Below are 23,390 nucleotides of genomic sequence, written 5' to 3'. Positions count from 1 at the left end.
CCCTCAGAACCAAAACCGGAACTGAGCTTAATCACTCGGCCCCCAAGATTCGATGCCTACCCGACCCGCTCCAGATCGCTCCCGACTAGCGAGCCGTCAGCACCGAAACCGGAACCGAACTTAATCACTCAGCCCGCCAACCCAACGCTTAGGCCACACCCCACAACCAATCTTATGCCCGAGTCACATCTCGGTCGATCCAGTGCCCGAATCACCAGCCTAGTCCGTTATCTAAGTCACTCCACGTCGACCCCAACTCACTGCCCGTCAAGTCCCAAAAACCGAGTTGCTCCGACTCTCCCGCTATCTTGGAAACTCGGCAGCCGTAACTCCGAACCATACGAAACCCATCATCTAAACTGAGACACGTCGAGTTCCCCGCATAGGTCTCGACTCGCTGGTGTCAGCACTTCGATTTCACCTCGTCAGGCCCCCACCATTCAATCAGTAGGGTTAGTCCTGCTTGAATCGTGGGGCACCGCCCCCCCGACGAGTCAATCCAGCTCCCCGCACGAGCAACTAGCACAATAGCCTCCTTCGGCCCCAAGCGTGCCCCCCCTGGCCCATTAGGGACCCAACGACATGCCTTGGAGGGTGGGGGGGGGGGGGGGGGGGGGGGGTGGTTGGGAGGGGGAGAAGTGATAAGACATATTTTGGTCCCCGGATGAGTCACCGCCGGCGTCACACGTCACGTCCTAACTAGTGTCAGAATCCGATGCCACATGCCATCAGAACCCCGTGATGCACGCTAAGTCGGGTCCTGTACCGAGACACTATGCGACACGACTATCCCGAGAGCTCGGGGCGGTGCTGTCTGACACTGCTCAAGCATCCCCAAAGACGCCAACTCGTCAGAAAAGACGTCCCATCCTACAAAGGTCAGCGGCCACACCAAACCAAGGCGTAACCAATCCTCGCACAATAGTATAAAAACCCATGGCCGGCACCCGGCCAAGGGGGGAAAAAAATCGAGATTAAAACACTCCATTGACTTGCTCGTCAGAGGGGCCAAAATCGGGGAGCACCCGACGAAGGCCATTTTGCAGGAAGGCGGCCACCCCCGAGCGACGAGCGTCTCAGCCCGAGAATCGCCATCCAGTGTACGAGGACGTGTTGCCATTTATCCCAGAGTCGGAGATGTTAGGATCGGAGCGGCACTAAGAGGGGGGGGGGGGGTGAATTAGTGCAGCGGATTAAAACTTGTAAGTTTGAAAACGATTTTGTAAATGCGTAGAGATTTCAATCCGACAATGAATAACTTGGAGAAAGTAGCTCAAGTAAAGTGAAAAGATGAAAACCGAATGCTTACTGCTATGTAAATAATGGTTTCAAAAAGGTAAATACTCACACATTCAAAGAACACACTAATTTAAAGTGGTTCGGTCAAAATGACCTACATCCACTTGCGAAACCTTCTTCGATGAGGCTCCCAACTTCCACTAGCAAATCACTTTGAAGGGGAAGGACAAATACCCCTCTTACAACATTTTACAAGTGGTTCACACTCTTACAAATTTTCAAAGAGAAAGAGGGAGGTGAACACTTAAGCTATGGAAAACAAGATTTGCTAAAGACTTTGCTAATGCTTTATCTCAATCTCTTACTTCTCAAAAGGTGTATTCTCTGCTGAGAATAGAGGGCTATTTATAGACCCCAAGAGGATTCAAATTTGAGCTCCAAATTTTGAATTCCCCCGGGTTCCCGAAGCTGGTGGTGCCACCGTCTGTCAATGTCATATTGATCGTTTACTAGCGCTGCCACCGCCCAGTCCAGCGGTACCATCGCCCGGTCCTTCGGGTTTTGGGCGGTGCCACTGCCCAGTCCAGCGGTTCCACCGCCCGATCCTTCGGGTTCTGGGCGGTGCCACCGCTTGGACTATTTCAGCTCATTGGTTGGGCTCCAAATTTGGCCCAAACCAGTCCAAACTCGGGCCCAATTGGCCCCTAACTGGGTTATAGGATTAACCCTTAATCCTAACCCTAATTACATGCAAACTACGAAATTAAGACATAGTCCTAAGCATGTTTTTAACCGGCAATGTCGAGTTCCCTTCCGGCGAGCTTTCCGGCGAACTTCCGGTGGACTTCCGATACCCTCGGATTTCTTCCGGCGGACTCCCAGCAGGCTCCCGGTCTTGTGGCGAGTTCAGTGAGTCTTTGGCAAGTAGCCGAACCTTCTCGGTGATCTCTGCGAACCTCTGACAATCTCTTCGGTAGACTTCCGAAATCTTCGGCAAGTCCTCGATTTCTTCTCGGTTGGTTCTGGCAGCACTTCCGACGAATCTTCGGACTCTCGAACACCCATCGAACTTGACTCCGGTAGACTTGCTTTATGTCTCAAGCTATCGTAGTTAATCCTGCACATGTAAAACAAAACTTCGATCTAGACAATTACTCCTAAGCAATTAATCAAGTTGTTTGGTATGTCATTGGTCCCTCGACGCTTCGTCCAATTCTTCAGCGCATCGTCCTCTCTTGCGGCCTTTCGCCCAATCGGTCAGTTGACTCCGTAACTCCGATATCCTTGGCGCAGTACCCGCTCTTCTTGGCCCGATGCCCGAATCCACAGCCCGAAGCCTTCTGTCGATACGTCGACCGTTCCACCGGCCCGATGTCCAATCTTCTGACATGTTCCTTCGGCCCAACATGATTTTTCTGCTTTAATTGTCCCATCCTGATCGAAGCATCCTGCGTCACTAAAAACGTAGATTAAATCATAAACACATATAAAGTGGTTTCATCATCAAAATACGAGATTCAATAAGAGAGACATGACCCATCACAAACGACACCCGGGTCGACAGACCGAGGAACGCTGATCAACATCCTCTCATGAGGGCCCAGTCGACCCCGCCAACTCGACTCTTGCCCGAGTCGCTCCGAAACGACCACCCCCGAGCGACAAGTATCTCGACCCAAGAGATACCTTCCATCGCACAAGGGAGAGTAATGAGCCGGCTCAGACCCCGACCCACGCCAACCAGCATTCCTTCCCGAGGGTGGCCTGCGGACTTAACCGTGCTGACTCACCAGCCATGATACTTTTGTTCACTAACACCTACAATTTTTTGGACGATAACTTCCTCTCTAAATTAGATTCGACTCTTCTCACCTCCCATGTCCCGGTGGTGGGTGGTGCCCTACAAACAAAGAGGAACATTGTGCACCTGAGATTGCGGCGACTGCACCGCTTGCACGCGAATAGGTTCTCCGTGCGCACGCTTGTACTAGCCTAAGATAATGTCGAATTAGATTAGCATTTGAACATTCAGATAATAACGATTGATAGTTTATTTTTGTTAAATATTAAGTAATAAAGTATTATCATTCATTAAAGGCTTAGTTTTGAAGACTAGCAATCACTCCCAAAAATGATTGTTTGATTCGTTTCCCTGTATTCTGCCTATTGTCTATTACGAAAATTAGGATATTAGTAATGAATTCTAGAGAATCTGCAGCATGAATAATAATAATAGTAAACAAAGCAACTAAAAAGGTTTATAGATTCTTTTGCTCCTACATAATTGTATGGATCAATAAAGATTCCAAACTTTTTACCAACTTTAATAGCTTTCTTACATTTGGATTTTGTATTTCTCCTTTGTTATTCAATTCATATTCTCAATACACATTCACCTAAATATTGTTATCTAAGCGATAAAACAAGTCCAAAGAAGCATGAATTACAATCCTGAAAAGCACAACAAAAGACAAGTGAGATGAGAAATGCTATCAGCACAAGACCAACACGCCCCAAAACACCCATATATACCAGACTATTTCCACTAGATGTATGGGTGGAACAAGTATGGTCAACCATAACCAGTATGGTTGTGTTAAAGCTAGTCAATCAACTGGTTCTTAAGATCTAACATGTAGCAAAAGCACAAAACAAACCAGCAACTATCAAATGAATTTAAGAAAAACTGAAATAAGTTCTACAAATACCATTTTGTGCACAAAAAATTGGAAGTTCCATCTGTTGATGCAGAATGACAACCAATATACCTGTTGACTGAACTGGTCAAAAGTAGAACTCTTCAAGAGTTGAACTAAAGATTACAAATACTGAAGAGATTCTGAGACTATTCATCATTTTGCAAGGCAATTCCCAGAGAACACGTCAAAAGATGACTCGTTCAGATCTCTAGGGGCAAAAAAAACCTTTCAATTATGTATTCCCCTTAAATACCTTCATATTACCGATATAGAAGAATATCTGGCCTGCTGATTGAATAAAGATTTCTCCCATAAAGCAGCTTCAATAAATTATCTGGATTGTAGAGCAAATAATCAACAATCATCTCTCAGAATTTGATGAAACCTTCTGCATGATCATAGCCTCAGCAGCACGAATTGCTTCTGATGATCCAGTTATTGTTACTTTCCTGTATGTATGGTCGCAGAATAATCAGAATACAAAAATCCATGTGGTAAGATGAACTGAGAAGAGGAAACAAATACAAGAGCTTTCTTTACCTATCTGATGTGCCCAAAATGAAATCACCTCTATCTGAAATCTTGATCCTAGCTCCACTAACCTGAAAATCAAGAGCCTTTCATGTTGAAAATTTCCAGCAACTAATTCTTGCATTCGCTAAAAACTTCTGCCAAAAATATGATTTGATGACTAACATCCACTAAAAAGAGCCATGTTAGTACTAAATGCGTAGATAGAAGGACACTACCATTATGCATATACTTCTAAATTAAATCAAATAATTACATAATCTGATTAATTATTTCAGTAGATAGTTTCCTGTCATGTACATAGAAGAATTACTCTCTCTAGTGCATGAAACATAACAAGTAATAAGAATACTAATTCCCATATTAGAATTCTTGGTTAGATAGCAAGACACCCTTTCTTTCCAAAATGAATATCTTTACCTAGAACTCATATTGAATCATCAAGATATGGACTTTAACTGTATCTTTACATCAAGCATCAATCAGTACCTACCTTTATAATTTCAGCCATTATTACATCATAGCAAAAATCGAAATAGAAACATGGTGTATTTTTTTTCAAACCTGACTTATCTCCATTATGTTCCTCCCCCCTCGACCGACAACAGCACCAATATGCTCATCTGCAATGCCAATTGTTGTCGAGTTACTCTGGTTTTCATGAGACCCACCAGGTGACCGAGATGAAACCAAAGGTGATGCCACACCCTAACATACAATTATCTTGAAGCATTATTAGCAAGGGTGTAGTCAAATACAAATCATCACACAAGGCTTTTTAATGTTGCAACAAACAGAAGGAAACATTATCATGAAAACAGGACCAAAGGTACAATATCAGACACATCAAATAGTGACTGACTACTAGCATGCAACGTTTAACTCTAAGATCACAAGATACCAAATACTACTTTCTGGTAACCAAATCCATAAGACAACAACTTCAGACATGATCAACCAACAGTCAACTACTGACTACTGAGTAGTATTCCAAACCTAGAAAACCACAGAAAGACTTAAAATAATGAGTTAATGTCCACACATAGTGATCGAGCATCAGCTGCTCCAGGGTATAGGATAAGTTAAACATATTTTCTAGGCTACATGTTGCAAAATATCTAGCACAAAGTGCTAAGCTTACATTCTATTTGCTGGTTCCGAGTTAAGTCACAAAGTTTATGTTTGGTTCACCAATCTTTACAGATTTCTGGTGTTTAGGTAATGCACACTTTACTATAGTCCAACTTATATACTGTGCCAAGACCATTTTACCAGATTAACCAGCAATATGGTTAAACAGTGCACTGAAGTGGCAAAATGGAAAGTCAAGAAACACAATATACTGTGAACCGTTTCATCATTTATAATTTTATTAAATTTCATATGTATAACTTTTAGTGTCTAAGCCTTTGTTAAACCAAACTATACCATCAAACTAATTAGTTCCCCAATTCAAAGATCTTTTGGTCTAGCAGGAACCAGAATAGATTTCTAAAGTACACCTCCTGGAAAACTGTGGTCCAGCAACTATAAGATGCCCTTTAATTGATTTAATTGTTGACATTCATAATGTATATTTACAAATTGCACCACTTCATTCATCCATGAGTATGCCAAAATAAATACTAAATTTCTGTAAAGTTTTCTTCATTAATTAAGAAAACATTATGGTCCATCACCTGTGATCATCATTATCATTGTCCATATTATGTTGTTTTTTTGTTGCTTTTTTACATCACACCAACTTCAAAATCTCCAAAAATAATGCATTTGAAACATGATAAAGGCCAACCTGACCAGGGAAATCTTATTCAAACAAGTGTTTTTGATGTCTTTTAAAGTTTCTATATTCTGCTAAAAAACATCTAAGAAAACTAGAAAAGTTACATGGAACTATAACATTAGCCCTGCTGTCAATGTTCTTGTGCCAGTACAGGACCGTTATGGAAGTGTCATGGAAACAGAGGCCCGACTACCAACATGATTGGTACTAGACATATCAAATGGGAGATACTCTTGGCATGCTACTATGTTCTGAACACATATATGTATAACTATCATGAGATGGCACAACCACAATCCCTGAAACCATATTTTGACAATTTATAGCTTATGGTTTATCAAGCAAAATATGAAAACTAATGCTCCTCGATAAAGATCAGTAAACGAAAAAAATACTGAATGTAATATTTTGTTCTATAAGAAACAGATGATATTCTTACTTTATTACTAAGATATTTTCCTCCAATTCCATTTGCTCCATAACCCACAGGATATGCTACAGAAGGAATCATGTAACTAACAGGAACACCAGGAAAACCAGGAAAGTTAACACCTAAGAATCCAAAATGAGAAAGGAAAGAAAACAAATTAACAATCATATTTAATAATGAATAATATCAAATAATCAACTCTGTTCACATCAGATCAATAGATAAATTGCTCATAGTGAAAAGATAATCGGAAAAATTAACTCTGAAATTATCAGATCAAAAATAAGTTGCTCATAGTGATATGCGCATTAAGCCAGATAAAGCTGCCAGACAAGATTAGAAATGCCACATCAAACTTTAGACGCTATTAACGTGTCACATCACTGTAGGAGCTTCTGCCACATCAACACAATATGTTATCATCACTTCACAAACAGCTGCCAGTGTGTCTAAATGCACTCATGCACTGCTAAAGCAAATGAACAATTTGCAAAATATTCGAGTATTCAAAAGAAATATGCTTTAATCTGCCTCACTTACCCTCACTTTAATAGGACAAACCAATGGCTCCACATGTGGGTCTTGAATGGGACCCATCATATCCTCTCATCATAATGCAAATAGCTAAGATGAGTAAGCCAGAAACAGGTTAAAAACGTACTGCTTACACTATAGAAAGATAAGCACCTCTTGGCTTTTTTGACATAGCAAAGTTCCTACTGACTACCACCAAGTCTTTTACTCATCTAAATTTCAATATTTCACCATGTCATTCAGCTAACACAATACAACCAAACCAGTTCTGGGCCTTATCATCAGAAACAAAAAAACAGAATCAGCTAGAATCAGCTAAATTCAACTGGAATTGGTCTATTTGGCTAACTCTAGCTGATTTGACTACCTAAAAAGAAGAAATTAAAGAGAGGAGAGAAAGAGGTGGAGGCGTCAGATGGCAATCTTCAGCTGAAGTTTTAGATCCACTTTGCAATCTTCATCCAAGTTCAGAAAGAATTGCAAGAGTTCTCTTTGCTCCATGCTTATACATCAAAGTTTGTTGGATCTCTAGCTACAACATTGTTTTCCGTGAGAAACAACAACTACTATAAATCCTTTAGCAATATCACAATATCACTCTAGTGGTATCACAACTAACCATAGAACCTAGATGGATTCCAGTGGTAGCCATCAAGGTACAGAGGGCAAAAAAAAGAAAAACTAGTACACCATCGTTCTTGGATGCTCCAGAACATGGAATAGGAAGCCGTAATAGAGAAAGCACAAGAAAGATAAAGAGACTTCTCAAGCTAATAGGTTAGCAGAGATGCAGAATTCAAACATAGATCTAAGATTGCCATTTAGACGGCAAAGGCATCTAATAGAATATACACAAAACAACTAGTGATAACAAAAAATTCTACATAAAGGATGGACTACATAAATATTGGAGATGCACCTGAATATGGATAAGGCGAGTTTAATGTTTGAGGATAGTGAGCATCTTCTATTAATTTTGACAATATAAGAAAAATAGCATGCATTTGCTCCTCAAAAGACCCTGTCAAGGAAACCAGCCTATCATTTAGGCCAGCAATATTATCCTGAGGTGATATCTTAATCCCAGCCTGGGACTCTTCTATAAAAGACCTGCAAAATTGATGACATGTCTCAACTACTTATGTCAACAAACAAAAGGGACACAAAGAAGCACTACGAATAAGTAGTGAATTGTACAATATAATGTAATTCAGATTAATCAACTAAAATAAGGTAAAGAGAAAAAAGTCACTCCTACTAATGCAGAATAGCTTTATGGTTCTTAGCCTATCGCAATCCAGAAGTAACTGTCATACAAAATGACAGTATACAGTTGCAAATATTGTTTAAGATTTTTAATTTATGTTTTCCCCTAATTCCAGGTATCAAGTGTACAACTTCACCTAACTATTAAAGAATATGCTTATAAGACTATACTTTATAGTGGATCCTCCTTTTCCAATTATGGCACCGCATGAGCTATTAGGAACAATGAGCCTCACTTTTGATCTACCTTCAACATCATTACCCTCTTCCACCTGTATGTTAGTAAAGAAAACTTCAGATGAAGTACAATTTTCAATAAAAAATTAGAAATAACATAAAAACTATACCTCATTTAGCAATTTTTCGAGGATCAGTTCCATTGCCTTCATTACTTCACTAAATGCCCCAGAAATCAATATTATTCTATCTGAAGTTCTGGGAAAGACTTCATGATTACGTGATAGCTGAATACGGGCACCAGATTGTGACTGGAATTCAGTAATTGTTAATCCACCCTTCCCGATTATGCACCCAGCTGCAGTGTTTGATACAAGAAATCGTATGTGTGTCTGCTTCTCCTTATCATCTAAGAAAATTGAAGTATTTAATAGATCAGGTTTATGGATCTGAACAAAGAAAAAAAAATATAGTATTTTCCAAGTAAATATAATTGCAAATGGCAAAAGAAAATGTCAAATTTATTCAACATGGTTAAAACTCATGACAATTTAAAAAATAAAAAAAGAGAAAGCAATATAAGAAAAAAGTTAATCCAATCAGCATAAAAAGGGCATACAGATCGTTTTTTCAGACTCTAAATAACATGTGATATATTTTATAAGGTAATAGTTAGCAATTTACTTTCATAAACTCACATATGGCTAGTGAAATCAAGTCACATTGAAATAATAAGTGGTAATCAGCTGAAGATGCTTAAATGATGGATAGCTGATACCTAAATCTCTTACAAGTGTCACAAAATGAAAAAAGTTTCCTTGTCATAAATTTTGCTTATAATAGTTGTTAACTTGAACATCAAAATATTTTTTATCAGTCTCATATGAATGAATCAAATAATGATGAACTTCTATCACTTACAGCCAGTCATTCCTTATTTCATGTCTTTGTCTAATCTTTGTATGCCACATTGACCATCATTGGCCATGTGAAGCCCAAATATATAATACAGCATCATATGTTAGATAAGTTACTTAGCAATATTAATTTAGAATGTTTATGGAGTTCTCTAAAGAAAAAAGAACTTTCATCACGATCTAATCTCACACTAAAGATTTTTCAATTTCATGGTATGTCATCATGATGGTCATGCTGGTAGAATACATCAAGGTTTGATGTATCAACTGAAACAGTATAAAATGAGTGGTACCTACCGTTTAGGCAGCTGATCGATACATTAACCAACCTGTTTCGTGCGGCATGCAAAAAAACTGCTCTAGTATTGGCCAGTATGGGTCGTGTATCAACCAATAAGATCAAGACTTGACGATTGCCAACTAATACGAGTCATTAACGGTCATATTTTGACCAATACTGACCCATAATGAGTCAAATCTGGCCCCAACAGTCAATATTGGTCGATACTCGATTGTAACCAACCGATGCGGGTCGGTAATGATTGGATTTTGACTATTACTGACCCATAAAGGGTCAAATCTGGCCCCATCAGTCAAATTGACTGTTGGGGCCTCTTTTGTGCTCTAATCCTCCTCCCTCCCATCTCTTTCACTCACTCTCACTTTTAAGGCTTTAGATGGACTGTTGAGGTGCCTTGAACACATGTTATTAATGACAATGACGCAACAATGTTTACCACATTGATGCACCAACAGTACATGGTTTATAAATACAATATGTCAAGGGAGCATTTTCAAGATTGGATCCAATAAACCTATCATATTGACATATAACTTCATAGGATCGAGGACCCCATTCCATCGATCATGGATTCTCAACATTTATTTTGGTGGTAGAAACAAATATATATAATTGTTATCCTGAATTCTTGATAGTTTATTTCGCTCAAACCTTGAAGTTTAAATATCTAATCCAACATCTCAACTCTTTTTTTACAGATAATTCAAGATCAACTGAAGTAGATTCCTTCAACAGTTCCTCGATGCATCTGAAAAGGTAAATCCAATTTTTCTCCTTATAACCTAGATTTTCTATTCATTTATGGCATATATATGCTTTATTCTTATTAAAGTATAATTTATATACTAATAAGGAGAAAAATTCATAAAAAAGGGTTTTTTGAATTTTCAATATTTTCTAGCCTTTTTTCGGAAAACTGATACATACTGGCATATACACTGGCCGACAAGTATATAGACATAGGCTATAGCACTGTAATGTCACGAACGGTCGGCACGCACCCGCAACAACTTCGTTCAACGAACCGTTCGTTGCTTTTGTTTACATGTACAGATGCTTGACAACATGTTTTGCCTTGGTTTTGTGTTCTTTTGCTTGTAAAATATGTAAGTTCGAACAGGTTGTAGCGCTACAGTGCAACCGCTCACCGCATCGAGCAAAACAGCCCAAAATGGCTCCGTTTTCGCGTGCCACGGGCTGTTTTCTGCAGCCCGCTGCCGCGCATGAAACATCAGCCATCTCAGCACCCTGGAACCACCCAGGTGGCACCATGGGGGATGGGGCTTCAGTATAGTGTCGGGCATTGAACAATCTTCACAACTTCGCACGTTTTCTTGACGGGAACTTGCCTTTGCGCCCAGCACCTGGTGAGCAGTTGTTTGTGGACTTGTAGTTGTTCGTTTAACCTTCTAAAGTCCTTGTTTTCCTCATTTCTTTGTTTTCTCTCATGCACTCAAGGTGCTTGCTGAATTGTTTGTAAAGCTTCCCTCTTTGCGAGATGTCGGGACTTGTCCGTCGCTCGTTTTTCGAACTAATCAACTTTCTCTTTTACAGGTCCTTCGGGACCTAAGTGAAGTTGCAAATTGGCTGACCTTTGTGGACGCATATCGTAAGGGCACGTCAAGACTTAGGCAATCCCAGCTAAGTCCGAGAAGTTGGCACAAGGGTGCTTCGTGACTTAGGCATCTTAAGCTAAGTTCGCGCCTTGGCCGCAAGGGTGCCTTACGACTTAGGCAATTCCAGCTAAGTCCGTGACATTGTGGTATCAGAGCGGGCAAGCAATTCAAGCAAGCAGTGAAGGAACTTTGCAACTTCGCCATGGCAAAGCATCGTGGCGAATCAAGCAAGACGGGGCAAGCCGGACCCTTGCCCCAAGCAGTCGTAGGTGGGCTGCAATTGCATACTCGCTCTTAAACTGTTGGAGTTGCTCAGGAGGATCGCGATAGCGAACATGATGAGCGAGAAGTTGGCTACTCTCCGCGAGCGGAGGAGGCGCAATCTGGAGCGCCAACTTGACACGGACTTAGCTGGTTTTGCCTAAGTCGTGCGGCACCCTTGCGCGTCCGTCCGCAAAGGTCAGCCTCCCCGAAGCCTCCCATTGTCCCTTAGGACCAACAAAAGAGAGAACGGGTTAAAGAGAACGCCTCAAACGGGATCCACAAGCAAACATGTCCGAAAAACACTTCATAGACAAAGCAAATTACAAACAGACTTTACAAGCTCTGAACAATGGCACAACAAAGGGTAAAATGGTCCATTACAGACCGAAAAGCTCTCGCACGTGTCTACATGACACAACCTTTATTTACAAGCCTAAAGAGGCCACCAACCCAACTAAAATGGGACTTATAAGCCTTCGGCTGCCCCTTTACATTCTGTACAAGGCATGAACATGCCAAACGACACGGACATACATAAGCATTACATCAAACACCTTGTTTAGAAGTTTGTCCGTGACAGTCGGGCGGGCGATTGGGCGTCAGATGGACCTCGACGATGCCCTCCGGAAGGTCCGGCATGTCGACGTTCTGGTCCGCAGGGTCTTCGGCAAATGGGTCCAATTCCAGGTCCAGGTCCGGGAACTTCACCCGGAAACGAGCACAGGCCACCCGGAACCCGTACTCGTACGTGACCCGGCCTAACCTCACCAGGCCGCGCTCGAACCCCGCGGATGCCTTGTACTCGGCAACCGCTTCCTCCACCCTTCCGGGCAACCTCAGACGCTCCTCCTCGAGCACCTCCTCGGCGGCCTCAACGTCTTGGGAGAGGGACAACAGTTCGTCATCCAGCAAACGGATGTGTGACCGGCTTTCTTCAAGTTCGGCCTTCAAACGAGCCACCTCCCCCACCAACGTCGTGGCGCGCCCTTCGGCCGTGGCAATCGCCTTCGCACCCCCCTCGGCCTTCAGCTTCAGGTTCACCTTCCGGAGGGCATCGTCGAGGTCCATCTGACGCCCAATCGCCCGCCCGACTGTCACGGACAAACTTCTAAACAAGGTGTTTGATGTAATGCTTATGTATGTCCGTGTCGTTTGGCATGTTCATGCCTTGTACAGAATGTAAAGGGGCAGCCGAAGGCTTATAAGTCCCATTTTAGTTGGGTTGGTGGCCTCTTTAGGCTTGTAAATAAAGGTTGTGTCATGTAGACACGTGCGAGAGCTTTTCGGTCTGTAATGGACCATTTTACCCTTTGTTGTGCCACTGTTCAGAGCTTGTAAAGTCTGTTTGTAATTTGCTTTGTCTATGAAGTGTTTTTCGGACATGTTTGCTTGTGGATCCCGTTTGAGGCGTTCTCTTTAACCCGTTCTCTCTTTTGTTGGTCCTAAGGGACAATGGGAGGCTTCGGGGAGGCTGACCTTTGCGGACGGACGCGCAAGGGTGCCGCACGACTTAGGCAAAACCAGCTAAGTCCGTGTCATATGGTATCAGAGCGGGACAAGCACTCATAGAAACACTTGACATGCAAACGTGGGGGACCTAGCGGGGCTGCGTTGAGGGCAGTCAGCACATGCGCGACCGTTTGAGGGAAAACGGGCATGGAGATGTAGGGAAAAGAGTCGCTCAGAGGAGCGGGCATTTGAGATTGGCATTCAGAGGAATGGCCAACCCTTCGCGCAAGAGGCACCACGAGAACAGGCAAGCTTGGAAGAATCTGGAGCGCACAAAGGTTGGGATGGCTGAGTTTGAGTTACGGCTCAACGTTGACAACTTTACTTGATGGTGCTCAAGGCAAGCGAGGCGCTTGGCAAAAGGACGAGACCATGCAAAGTGGAATGAGTTGCTCAGCGACCGAAAGAGTTGTGCAAAGCTCACAGAGGTGAGGGGAATTGCTAACTCGAAAAATTCGGTACTCATGCATGGGCTTGTATGCGGACGATGGATTGTTCGTGGCCATCCCAAGGCGACCGAGACTCGGCGCCATGGAGCATTGAAACTTTCTCTTCGGCATGCGAAGGATACGTCCGGAGGAGGCTGAAGTGTGCAACGAGTTCAGCATGTTGCTAGGCCTGGAGGGGTGCAGCGGTGGCTGTATTGACGTGGAGGCGCAATCTAGCAAGTGCGTTTGCAAGAGGCAGAACAATGCACAGTTTGTTCAGTAGATCGGAGTAGTCCAAGGGGATGGTGGTCTCCGAAACGAAGAGAGATGTTGCTCCAACGGGACAGTTATCCAGGAGGGATAAGTCTCGGCTCTCCAGAGGGAGAATCATGTGAGACGGACTTCACATGTTGAGGAGGAGTACCTCACAAACAACAACTCCACGAAGCTCAATGGACCGAGCAAGCAGCGAGGAGTTGTCACATGATCTCGCTCGAGAGAATGCATGGGTGGATGCATTGCGAGATCAAGTGGGGGAGCGACCTGAAGCAACTTAAATGAAGGCACACTTAGAGTCGATATGGAGATCGGACTCAAGGGAGGGCTGACCCGTGGAATGGTGGGCGTGAGGGCCACCATCAACTCAATGCAAAAAACGAGGAGCGGAGCAACTTGGGGGTAACTTGGCGAAGTACTCAAGCCGCTTGAAGGGAGCCAGCATAGAAGTTGGAACATGGAGCAGAGGCACAGTGCTTTCCTTAGACAGAGGTCAAGGACATGAACTCTTGCAGAGGCAAGAGTAAGATCATGTTGTTCCATGGGTCCTTCATTCTGACGGAGCAGACTCATCTTGCATGGTGCCAAAGACGAAGGGAGCTTCGGGGCACATGCACCTTATCTCGGAGGAGCATTTGATGGAGGAACTAAGGCGACTCAATTTGCGGAGGCGAAGTTGAGTTCAGAAGGCCTTAGCACGGGGCAAGAGGATGCAGAGGCGGGTACTCTTGAAGAATATGCCACAGTGTTGCCATTCGAGTTGCTATGAAGGAAGCGGTGCGCAGCGGAGATTGTGCTGGTAGGGGCAGAGGCCTAGGATCCAGGCAATGGTGCACAATTTACAGCGAAGTCGGTGGACTTCGGGAGCTTCTAGGCGATGGACTGTCCTAGAGCGGTGCTTCATCTAGGTGTGACCCAAGAGTGGGTGGATGAAGGTCGATTGCCAAAGGAGCGAACAAAATCGAAGGTGGAGGAGACCCTGCGATGTATTGGCAGAGGCCACACATGGAGGGTTCACAATTCGAGTTTATTCCACAAGGATCAGAATGCAATGGAGATGTCACCAGGAGGCGACATGGTGCAGCGGATCGTGGTGGGACAGTTCGTGGCAATGCGATACACACGACAGTGTCCCGGGAGGGACTAGATCATATGGAGGTATGATCGGGAGCTACTGGGAGCTCCGCTTTGGTGAACAACACGACGGCAAGAAGGGCTATGGATTCAAGGAGTGAAGGCCATGGTACCGCAGAGGCGGGTCTTCCGGGCGTGCACCGAATTTTGCATCGGATGAAAACCTTGGTCATCAGCATATGGGGGCTGGGTTCCACCAAGGGAAAAGTTCGAATGCAAGTACCAGTGAGTCCCATGAGAGGGACTTGATCATGCAGAGGTATGATCGAAGCAGCTGGAGAGTTGGACTGCTCCAGAGCTCATATTCGCTTAAGGGAGCCCGACAAGTCAGAGGACAAGGTCGAGTAAGCGAACGTTGCTACCAAGGAAGCTAAGGAGAACAGAATCGGTGCAAACCCTACAATGTGATGGCAGAGGCCATGCATGGGAGTTGCAGTCTGTCTTTCCATCGAACAAACAGACTGCTTGGAAAACACAGAGGTGTTGAAGCAGGGGGTCGAAAGGGGCGAGGAAGCGACGACGAGTCCAGAGGGACTTAGCTACCCAAAATCAAGCAATCAGTTAGAATGGAGGTGGACTCGGAGGAGTGTCACGGAGGCATATCTACTGATTGTGAAGAAAAGGGATTCAGAGGCGAGGCGACGGATAGTAGCGCCATGGGCATGGCAGCGCCATGGTACCGCAGAGGCGGGACTTTCGTCAAAGTCATTGATCCCTTGCTCTCACGGAGGGAGAGCGCTTGGTCGTGAAAGGGGCCGAGGAGGTGGAGCATGCAGAGGCAATCTCCAAGTACCGAGACAAGGCTGAAGGGCAGAGGCCAAGAAACTTCGTAAGACCGGTGTCAACAAGTTTCTCATCAAGATGGCCGTAAGTGAAGGACTTCGGGTCATGCAAGAGTGCACGACCAAGGAACGAAGCAAGCAGTACGCGGTGCTGTACCTTTGCTACTCAGTGTAGTAGGCGGCAGGGTTGATGGAGAAGACGGTACAATCCCAGAGGCGACCTCATCTATCAGAGAATTACTCCAAGTTGGGGTGAAAACTTCCTGCATTCCAGAAGTTCAATGGCATTGAGAAGGTGAATCACAGTAGCTAACTCAACGCAAGGAGTGCAAACACTTCAAGTGCTTCAGAAGTGTGAACAAAGAGCAGGCGAAGACCAGTAACCAGCTCGATGCATGAAGTACAACCTCGAGGAGGCGGGCGAAGTCAAGTAACCTTTGCCTTCTCAACTCTTAAGAGAATGGGCGAAACCGAGTACCCCAGTTCTCTTATCTATCTAGCAGAGGAGCTCTGCACAAGTTCAAAGACCCTTCGAAGATAATGGAAGACAATAGTTGTCAAATCCTCACCAACGGTGATCAGTGCTACTGAGAGTAGATTGTCCGCCTCATTTCCCAACGAAATGCCAATCGAAAGTGGAAGTGATGCGAACCTACTTGGATGTGACAACTAACTGAAAGAAGAGTCAATGAGCAGATTTTGTGGAGGAAGGACCCAAAACTTCAGAAGTTTGCGAGGCGATGCTCGTTAAAGCTCCAACAAGCATCCACCCAGTTCAAGCAGCATGTGGAAATTTTGAGAGACTGGCGCAGTAAGGATGGTCTTTTTCCTTCATTTGGTGGATCCGCAGGAATCAACGAGGATCAACACAACTCAGCCAACCCCACACCAGAGTCAGAGTCATTGGCGAGTTGAAGCAGCATGGCGGATCAAAGGTTCGACTACTCAAAAACAGCAGCGGAGAGCAGCTGGGAGCCAGGAGGCGCATTGCAGCTGGAGCGGAAGATTGAAGACTCAGCAAAGGCGAAGAGTTGCAGTGTTCACAAAGGCTTCGACGAGGACGTCGAAGGGATAAGTGGGGGAGAATGTCACGGACAAACTTTGAAACAGGGTGTTTGATGTAATGCTTATGTATGTCCGTGTCTTTTGGCATGTTCATGCCTTGTACAGAATGTATAGGGGCGGCCGAAGGCTTAATAGTCCCATTTTAGTTGGGTCGGTGGCCTCTTTAGGCTTGTAAATAAAGGTTGTGTCATGTGGACACGCACGAGAGCTTTTCGGTCTGTAATGGACCATTTTACCCTTTGTTGTGCCACTGTTCAGAGCTTGTAAAGTCTGTTTGTAATTTGCATTGTCTATGAAGTGTTTTTCGGAGATGTTTGCTTGTGGATCCCGATTGAGGCATTCTCTCTAACCCGTTCTATCTTTTGGTGGTCCTAAGGGACAATGGGAGGCTTCGGGGAGGCTGACCTTTGCGGACGGACACGCAAGGGTGCCGCACGACTTAGGCAAAACCAGCTAAGTCCGTGTCACGACGTCAAGGACCCGGTCGATCAGCGTCATCCCATAATGCAGGCCCTGCATGAAAATCATTGTCATCATCCACGAAGCAAGGAGGCGAATAAAAGGGATGGCCATCACTTACCCGGACGAGCGACTTGGCGCCCCATCCACCAGCACCTTTGAGTCGGAGCTGTACAGCTCCTTGGCCAACGAGGGGTGTAGTGCCCCTCGGACGAACTCTTGGGCATCTTCTCCATCGACCCAGGGTCGGCTGTCGGCCTTCAAAGCCGACCACCAGGCGGCGTAAGGGGCTCCCGGCTCCCTGACCGGAAGGTCGGCCATCAGTTGGGCTTGAAACTGCCCGCCCTTGGGCTAGGAGAAGATGCGGCACATTTCCCGCATCGGTAGGGGGGATGCCGGCCCCCTCCTGGAAGGGACGCTACCAGATGATCCGGCCAACCCCTTCCCCTTCTCACTCCTCGCGCCCTCTCCCTGGACAGGGGTCCCAGATGATGCTAGGGGGGCGCTCGAGCGCGTGACTCGATTGGCCGGCGTCTTCTGGACCACCAGCTTTGTCTTCCGGACCACCAGCTTCGGGGGACCATGTAAATAGGTCGACATTCTCCCTTAGGAAATCGACAAGGTGGAGCTGGTCCGCTTCGGGGAGCACAATCCTGAAACGGTTTGGTCGGGTCGAGCCCGCTTCAAGGGCACCTCGATAAGCGGCTCCGGGGGCTCTAGCGTCGCTTGTAGTACAGGTGCCTCACGGGGGTCGGGAACCGGGGTTGGGCGAGGCTTTGGCGGGAGAGCGACTGCGATGAGGTAGCATCGCCTCGACTCCCTTGGGTCGCTCCAAGCCTCCCCAATCCCTGCCGAGGTTGGGAACTTGATGGTTCTGTGATAGGTGGAGACCACCGCTTGGATCCTGTTGAGGGTCGGGCGGCCGAGGATGACATTGTAGGTTGATGGTAGGTTGACCACCATGAAGGTGGTCATTACTGTTTTCGTCCTTGGTTCCTCCCCGAGAGTGCTGGGGAGCACTGTGGTTCTGAGCGGGGAGATGGAATATCCGGTGAACCTTGCAAGAGTTGACGTCACAGGGGTAAGATTTTCCTGGGTCAAACCGAGCCTCCCGAAGGCATCGAAGTAGAGGACGTTGGCGGAACTCCCTATATCAACCATCACCCTCTTGACTCGGGCGTTGGCGATTTGGACGGAGATTACCAGAGCATCGTCGTGGTGGGAGCGCTCGACCTCCCCTACCCCAAAGGTAATTGTAGGCTCGTGCTCAGGCCGAGGACGCTTCTCCACCGTGCTACGCGCGTAGGCCTTTCTTGCCGCCGCGCTAGTGCCGCCAACTGCCGGCTCGCCAGAGATGACGTCGATCTGTCTCTCGAGGGGCCCTCTAGGGCACGGAGTCGCCTCCCGGGACTTGAGATAGCGTCCAAGGTGGCCTCTCCGGATTAGTGCTTCTATTTGATTGTGGAGGTCATGGCAGTCCTCCGTGTCGTGGCCGTGGTCCCAGTGGAACTTATAGTATTTAGATTGGTCTTTGCGGGCGGCCTTCATAGGGCGAGGTTACTGCAAGAGGCCCGTCTCTTTGATCTGGAGGAAGATCTCGATGCGAGATGCGTTTAGGGGGAGAGTTGGGGGGTCTTGGGAGCAGCAGCTCTTGTCGGTTGGGCCCCCGGCGGGGAGGCGTTAGGACCGCCGAGGCCATTCCTCGAGATAGCTCCATCCTTGGCTTCTTGCTCTCCACACGCCTCCCCGCCACTAATGTCTCGGCGGCAACATACTGGTTGGCGCATTGGAGCACCTCGGAGATGGTCGCCGACGGCTTCTCGATTAGCGACCAAAAGAGCCTCGAATGCTTCAAACCCATCAGAAAAGCCTGCAAGATTAGAGAAGGATGAGTATCCGGAAAACTCCGGATTTCGGTGGAGAACCGTGCCACGAACTGAGAGAGTGACTCGTCCTCGCGTTGGGACAGCGCGAGCAAGGTGACCATAGAGGGTCTGGGCCGCGCGCTGGCGAGGAAACTTTGCTCAAATTCCTCGGCCAGCTGGTCGAAGGACGAGACCGAAGCTTGGCGCAGCCGACTAAACCACTTCCGCGTCGACCCCTTTAGAGTGGTTGGAAACGCTCGGCACATCCGCGCATCAGAGGCGCCATAGAGGGCCATCTGGGCCCGGAATACAGAGACGTGCTCCATGAGATCGGAGGCTCCGTCATATGTCTCCAATATCGAGAACTTGAAGTTGAGGGGTACCGGTTTGCCCAGTACTTCCTGGGTAAAGGGGGACCCGCCCGAGGCACACTCGCTGCTCTCGCTGCGCGACCTCCGAAGCTCGCGTTGAAAAGCGTCCAGGCACTGGTTAACCCGTGACAACTGGGCTCTGAGCGAGTCGTCCGCCGAGTCCGATGATATGATGTCGGGCTTCAGGTGAGATAACGTGGCTTGGCAAGGCGTGGGTGCATTTGGCTCAGGAGGATCGCTCGGGTCCGTCGCTCGCCCACAGGCCTCTATGATCTCGAGTCGTTCCCCAGTCAGGGGTTGCCGGGCTGGATCTATCGGGGGGACCGCCAGCTGCACGATTTGGGGAATGATCGGGGCAAGCGTCTGCATCATGCCCGCCATGGTCTGTACTTGCTTAGTTAGGCTAAAGAACGCCTCGGGCGTCACGGTCGGGCCCCCCAGGGCGAGCCCCGGGGGAGATAGTCGTGGGTCGTTGAACAGACGCCAGTAACGATCAATCGTTGAAGCCGGTATCCTTCCGTCCGTAGGGGCGGAGAGGGCTTGTCCTTCTGGCTCGGCGGAAGGGAGGTCGGTCGGGGGCTCCCTCCCGAGGTGAGTTCCTGCTAGCTGTTCCTGCGACATGGGCCCTCCTTCTAGCGCCAAACTGTTGGTGAACAAATGTGCCGTGACTGATGAGTCAGCACGGCTAGGCCCACCTGCCGACGTCGGGAACCTCTGGCGGAATTATTGAGTTGATGAAGTGGTGGCGCCCTTCAAGCGTCTTAGGCGCCGGTTGAGGTGGCAAGGTCGGCTAGAGCCTCGCTGCGGGCCAGCACTCCAACTTCCTTTCCAGGATTAGAGATGGATTGTACAGTTATCCCCAAGTAGTAACCCTGATGCAACTCATCAAAGAAGGAAAGACACGACGATTTTGGGTCCAGGAGGGACTCGTTTATACAAAAGGGAATAGGGTTTATGTCCCTCGAGTGGACAATTTAAGGCGTGAGCTCTTAAGAGAGTGTCACGATTCTCTTTCGACTGGACATCCAGGCATTTACAGAACCTTGGCTCTCATGGAGAAGGCCTTTTGCTAGCCGAAGATGGGGATTGATGTGGAGGAATATGTTCGAACGTGCCTCACTTGCCAACAAGACAAGGTGGAGCAGTGGAAGCCGACGGGACTTTTGGAGCCGTTGCCCGTACCAGAAAGGCCGTGGGAGAGCATTTCCTTGGACTTCATATTAAGCTTACCGACAGTAGGGGGACTCGGATCGATACTCATGGTGGTCAATCGATTTTCAAAGTATGCAACTTTCATAGTTGCACCTCTAAACTGTTTAGTAGAGGAGGCGGCCAAGCTGATGATGAAAAATGTGGTGAAATATTGGGGAGTCCCGCACAATATCATCAATGATCGAGACGCTCAGTTCCTAGGACGATTCTTGACCGAGCTGTTCAAATTGTTGGGGTCTAAGTTATACTTCTCCACAAGCCTCCACCCCCAGACGGACGGCCAAACCGAACGGATAAACTCGCTCCTGGAGCAATATCTTCGGCACTACGTGAGTGCCAACCAACGAGATTGGATGAAGTTGTTGGACATAGCATAATTCTCCTACAACTTGCAGCGGAGCTCTACGTCTAACAAGAGCCCCTTCGAGATCATTACAGGACAACAACCGTCAACTCCTCACACCTTGGCTATTGGATATATTGGGAGTAGTCTGTCAGCATATCACTTTGCAAAAGTATGACACTGAAATGCATATATTGCGCGGGCTTACTTAGAGAAGGCGGCCAAAAAGATGAAGAAGTGGGTAGACTTGGGAAGGCGACCGCAAGAGTTCAAAGTCGACGATTTGGTGTTGCTAAAGCTCCAACCAATATCACTCCAATTCTTTAGGAACAAAGTACACAAAGGATTGGTGCGCAAGTATGAAGGGCCCCTCCTAATTATCAGTAGGGTGGGCAACGTCTCCTACAAGTTACAACTGCCGGCGTGGCTCAAAATTCACAATGTTTTTTACGCCAACAACTTGAAGGCCTACCACTTAGATCCGCAAGATGCTTCCTAAAGTGTTCCAACTCGGCTACCCCCCACCAAAACCTCCTACGAGAAGCGAGTTGAAACCATTTTAGTGGATCGCAAGATAAAGCTACCCAATGGAGCCGAGCAGACCGAGTACTTTGTGAAGTGACGAAAGCTTCCCCGAACCGAAGCCAGTTGGGAGCCCGAAGACGCCCTTCGACATGAAGAAGCAGCCATCAACAACAACCAACAAGCGTCGACGAGGGCGTCAACAATTTAAGTGGGGGAGAATATCACGAATGTTCGACGCACACCCGCAATAACTTCGTTCAACGAACCGTTCGTTGCTTTTGTTTATATGTACAGATGTTTGGCAGCATGTTTTGGGTCATGTTTTGGCTGCGAATATGTACCTATATGACTGACGAAAAAGCCAAAGGACAAAGGTCATCAACAAGATAGTTGCCAAGGGACTAAATTACACTTTAACCATGCATCAATGACACATCTTGCGATTATGAAATAAGTCAACAAAAGGATACTCCCTACAACTGGCTGACAATCACTACAAATTCAGGTGGTGATTGAATATGCACAAGAAAGTAGGACAGCCTTTTTATGAGAAATCTTTGACATTATGTCTGTGTTGAATGCTCAATAGTCAATGCACATGATAAGCTATATGCTGTAGTAGACACAGGATATGAAAGATAAGGAATCATTAACACCTAGAAAGGAATTAGATAAAATTGGAGTAACTAAAATGATATATACCTGAACCAAAACCATAAATTATATTCTAGTCATTCCAAGTAGACACTCTGAAGTGTGAAACGGTTGTTAGCTAAGGCAATCAGACAGTCAAGCGAACTACAAGAGAGCAAATTAATCTATAAAAAGTCATTATATAACTCCCAGCTAGTCACCAAGAGAATTCAACTTAAGCAAGCTATTATGTTGATCTGCTCAAGTTGTTTTGTCCAGAAAGTCACTGTCCATGCAATCCTAAACTTTTCTGCTTACATTCCTCCCGCTTCAGTAGTTCGACGTGCTTTCGTGTCATCCAACTGAGGAGCTTCTCCCAACCGATCTTACAAACAAATGAAAACAGTGGTTTTGGAGTTCTGCTAGGGTTCTTTTATAGGATTAAAAGAAAAACAAAAGATGGAAGAAGCACCACGATGTCAAGGGCCTAAACAGCACAAGCGAATCGATTGCTTTCTCCCCAACAATTTGATCCAGACCTCTAAAGTATTACCATAACACAATCGCGTACACTAATAAGCAACAGCAACAAACCATCAGAAGATCTCCGCTGCTCTTCCATGGGATCAAGAAAAGCAAACAAGCAATCCACGTTACCTAGGGGTGGGGATCTGGGGCGCTGTGATCGACGTGGTACGGCGTCGGGAGAGGAGTCGCCGTGGAGCTCGGGGGACTCCATGGGGAAAGATGTAGCGGAGCGGAGGCGGGAGGGGAGGAAGGCGGGATGAGTGGACGAAGGACGCGTCTGCCTCAGACCATTCGCCGAAATGCCTTGGCGATCTCGCGCCTCATTCCTTTTCTCTCTCGCGCCGCGGCGATCCTGTGGAGGCTCATTCGGCCGGTGATTAGGTGCCCTTAGGGATGTCAACCGATTCGGCCCGCAAAGGATCCGAGTCCGGATCCGGTGGTCATCCAAAGCAAATTAAATCCACGCTCATTGCGTGTGTTCTTAGAATTATATAAACTCTAAC

General features: G+C 46.4%; 1 protein-coding gene across 1 annotated transcript; it reads right to left on the bottom strand.

Moving 5' to 3' along the window:
- Positions 1-3,893: 3,893 nt before the first annotated feature.
- On the bottom strand, positions 3,894-23,330 carry LOC135606674 (protein BTR1-like). Its single transcript, XM_065097732.1, has 8 exons — positions 23,017-23,330; positions 8,830-9,068; positions 8,654-8,754; positions 8,136-8,326; positions 6,692-6,804; positions 5,034-5,177; positions 4,479-4,540; positions 3,894-4,387 (listed from the first exon to the last, which is right to left on the bottom strand). The coding sequence occupies exons 1-8, from the start codon at positions 23,096-23,098 to the stop codon at positions 4,300-4,302; spliced, it is 1,020 nt and encodes a 339-aa protein (XP_064953804.1). The 5' UTR covers positions 23,099-23,330; the 3' UTR covers positions 3,894-4,299.
- Positions 23,331-23,390: the final 60 nt, after the last annotated feature.

The sequence above is a fragment of the Musa acuminata genome, chromosome BXJ2-3 (genome assembly GCF_036884655.1).
Source record: "Musa acuminata AAA Group cultivar baxijiao chromosome BXJ2-3, Cavendish_Baxijiao_AAA, whole genome shotgun sequence".
In the NCBI taxonomy this organism is placed as follows: Eukaryota; Viridiplantae; Streptophyta; class Magnoliopsida; order Zingiberales; family Musaceae; genus Musa; species Musa acuminata.
Note: the sequence above shows the minus strand (reverse complement) of the source record. Positions and strands in the feature narration are given on the sequence as shown.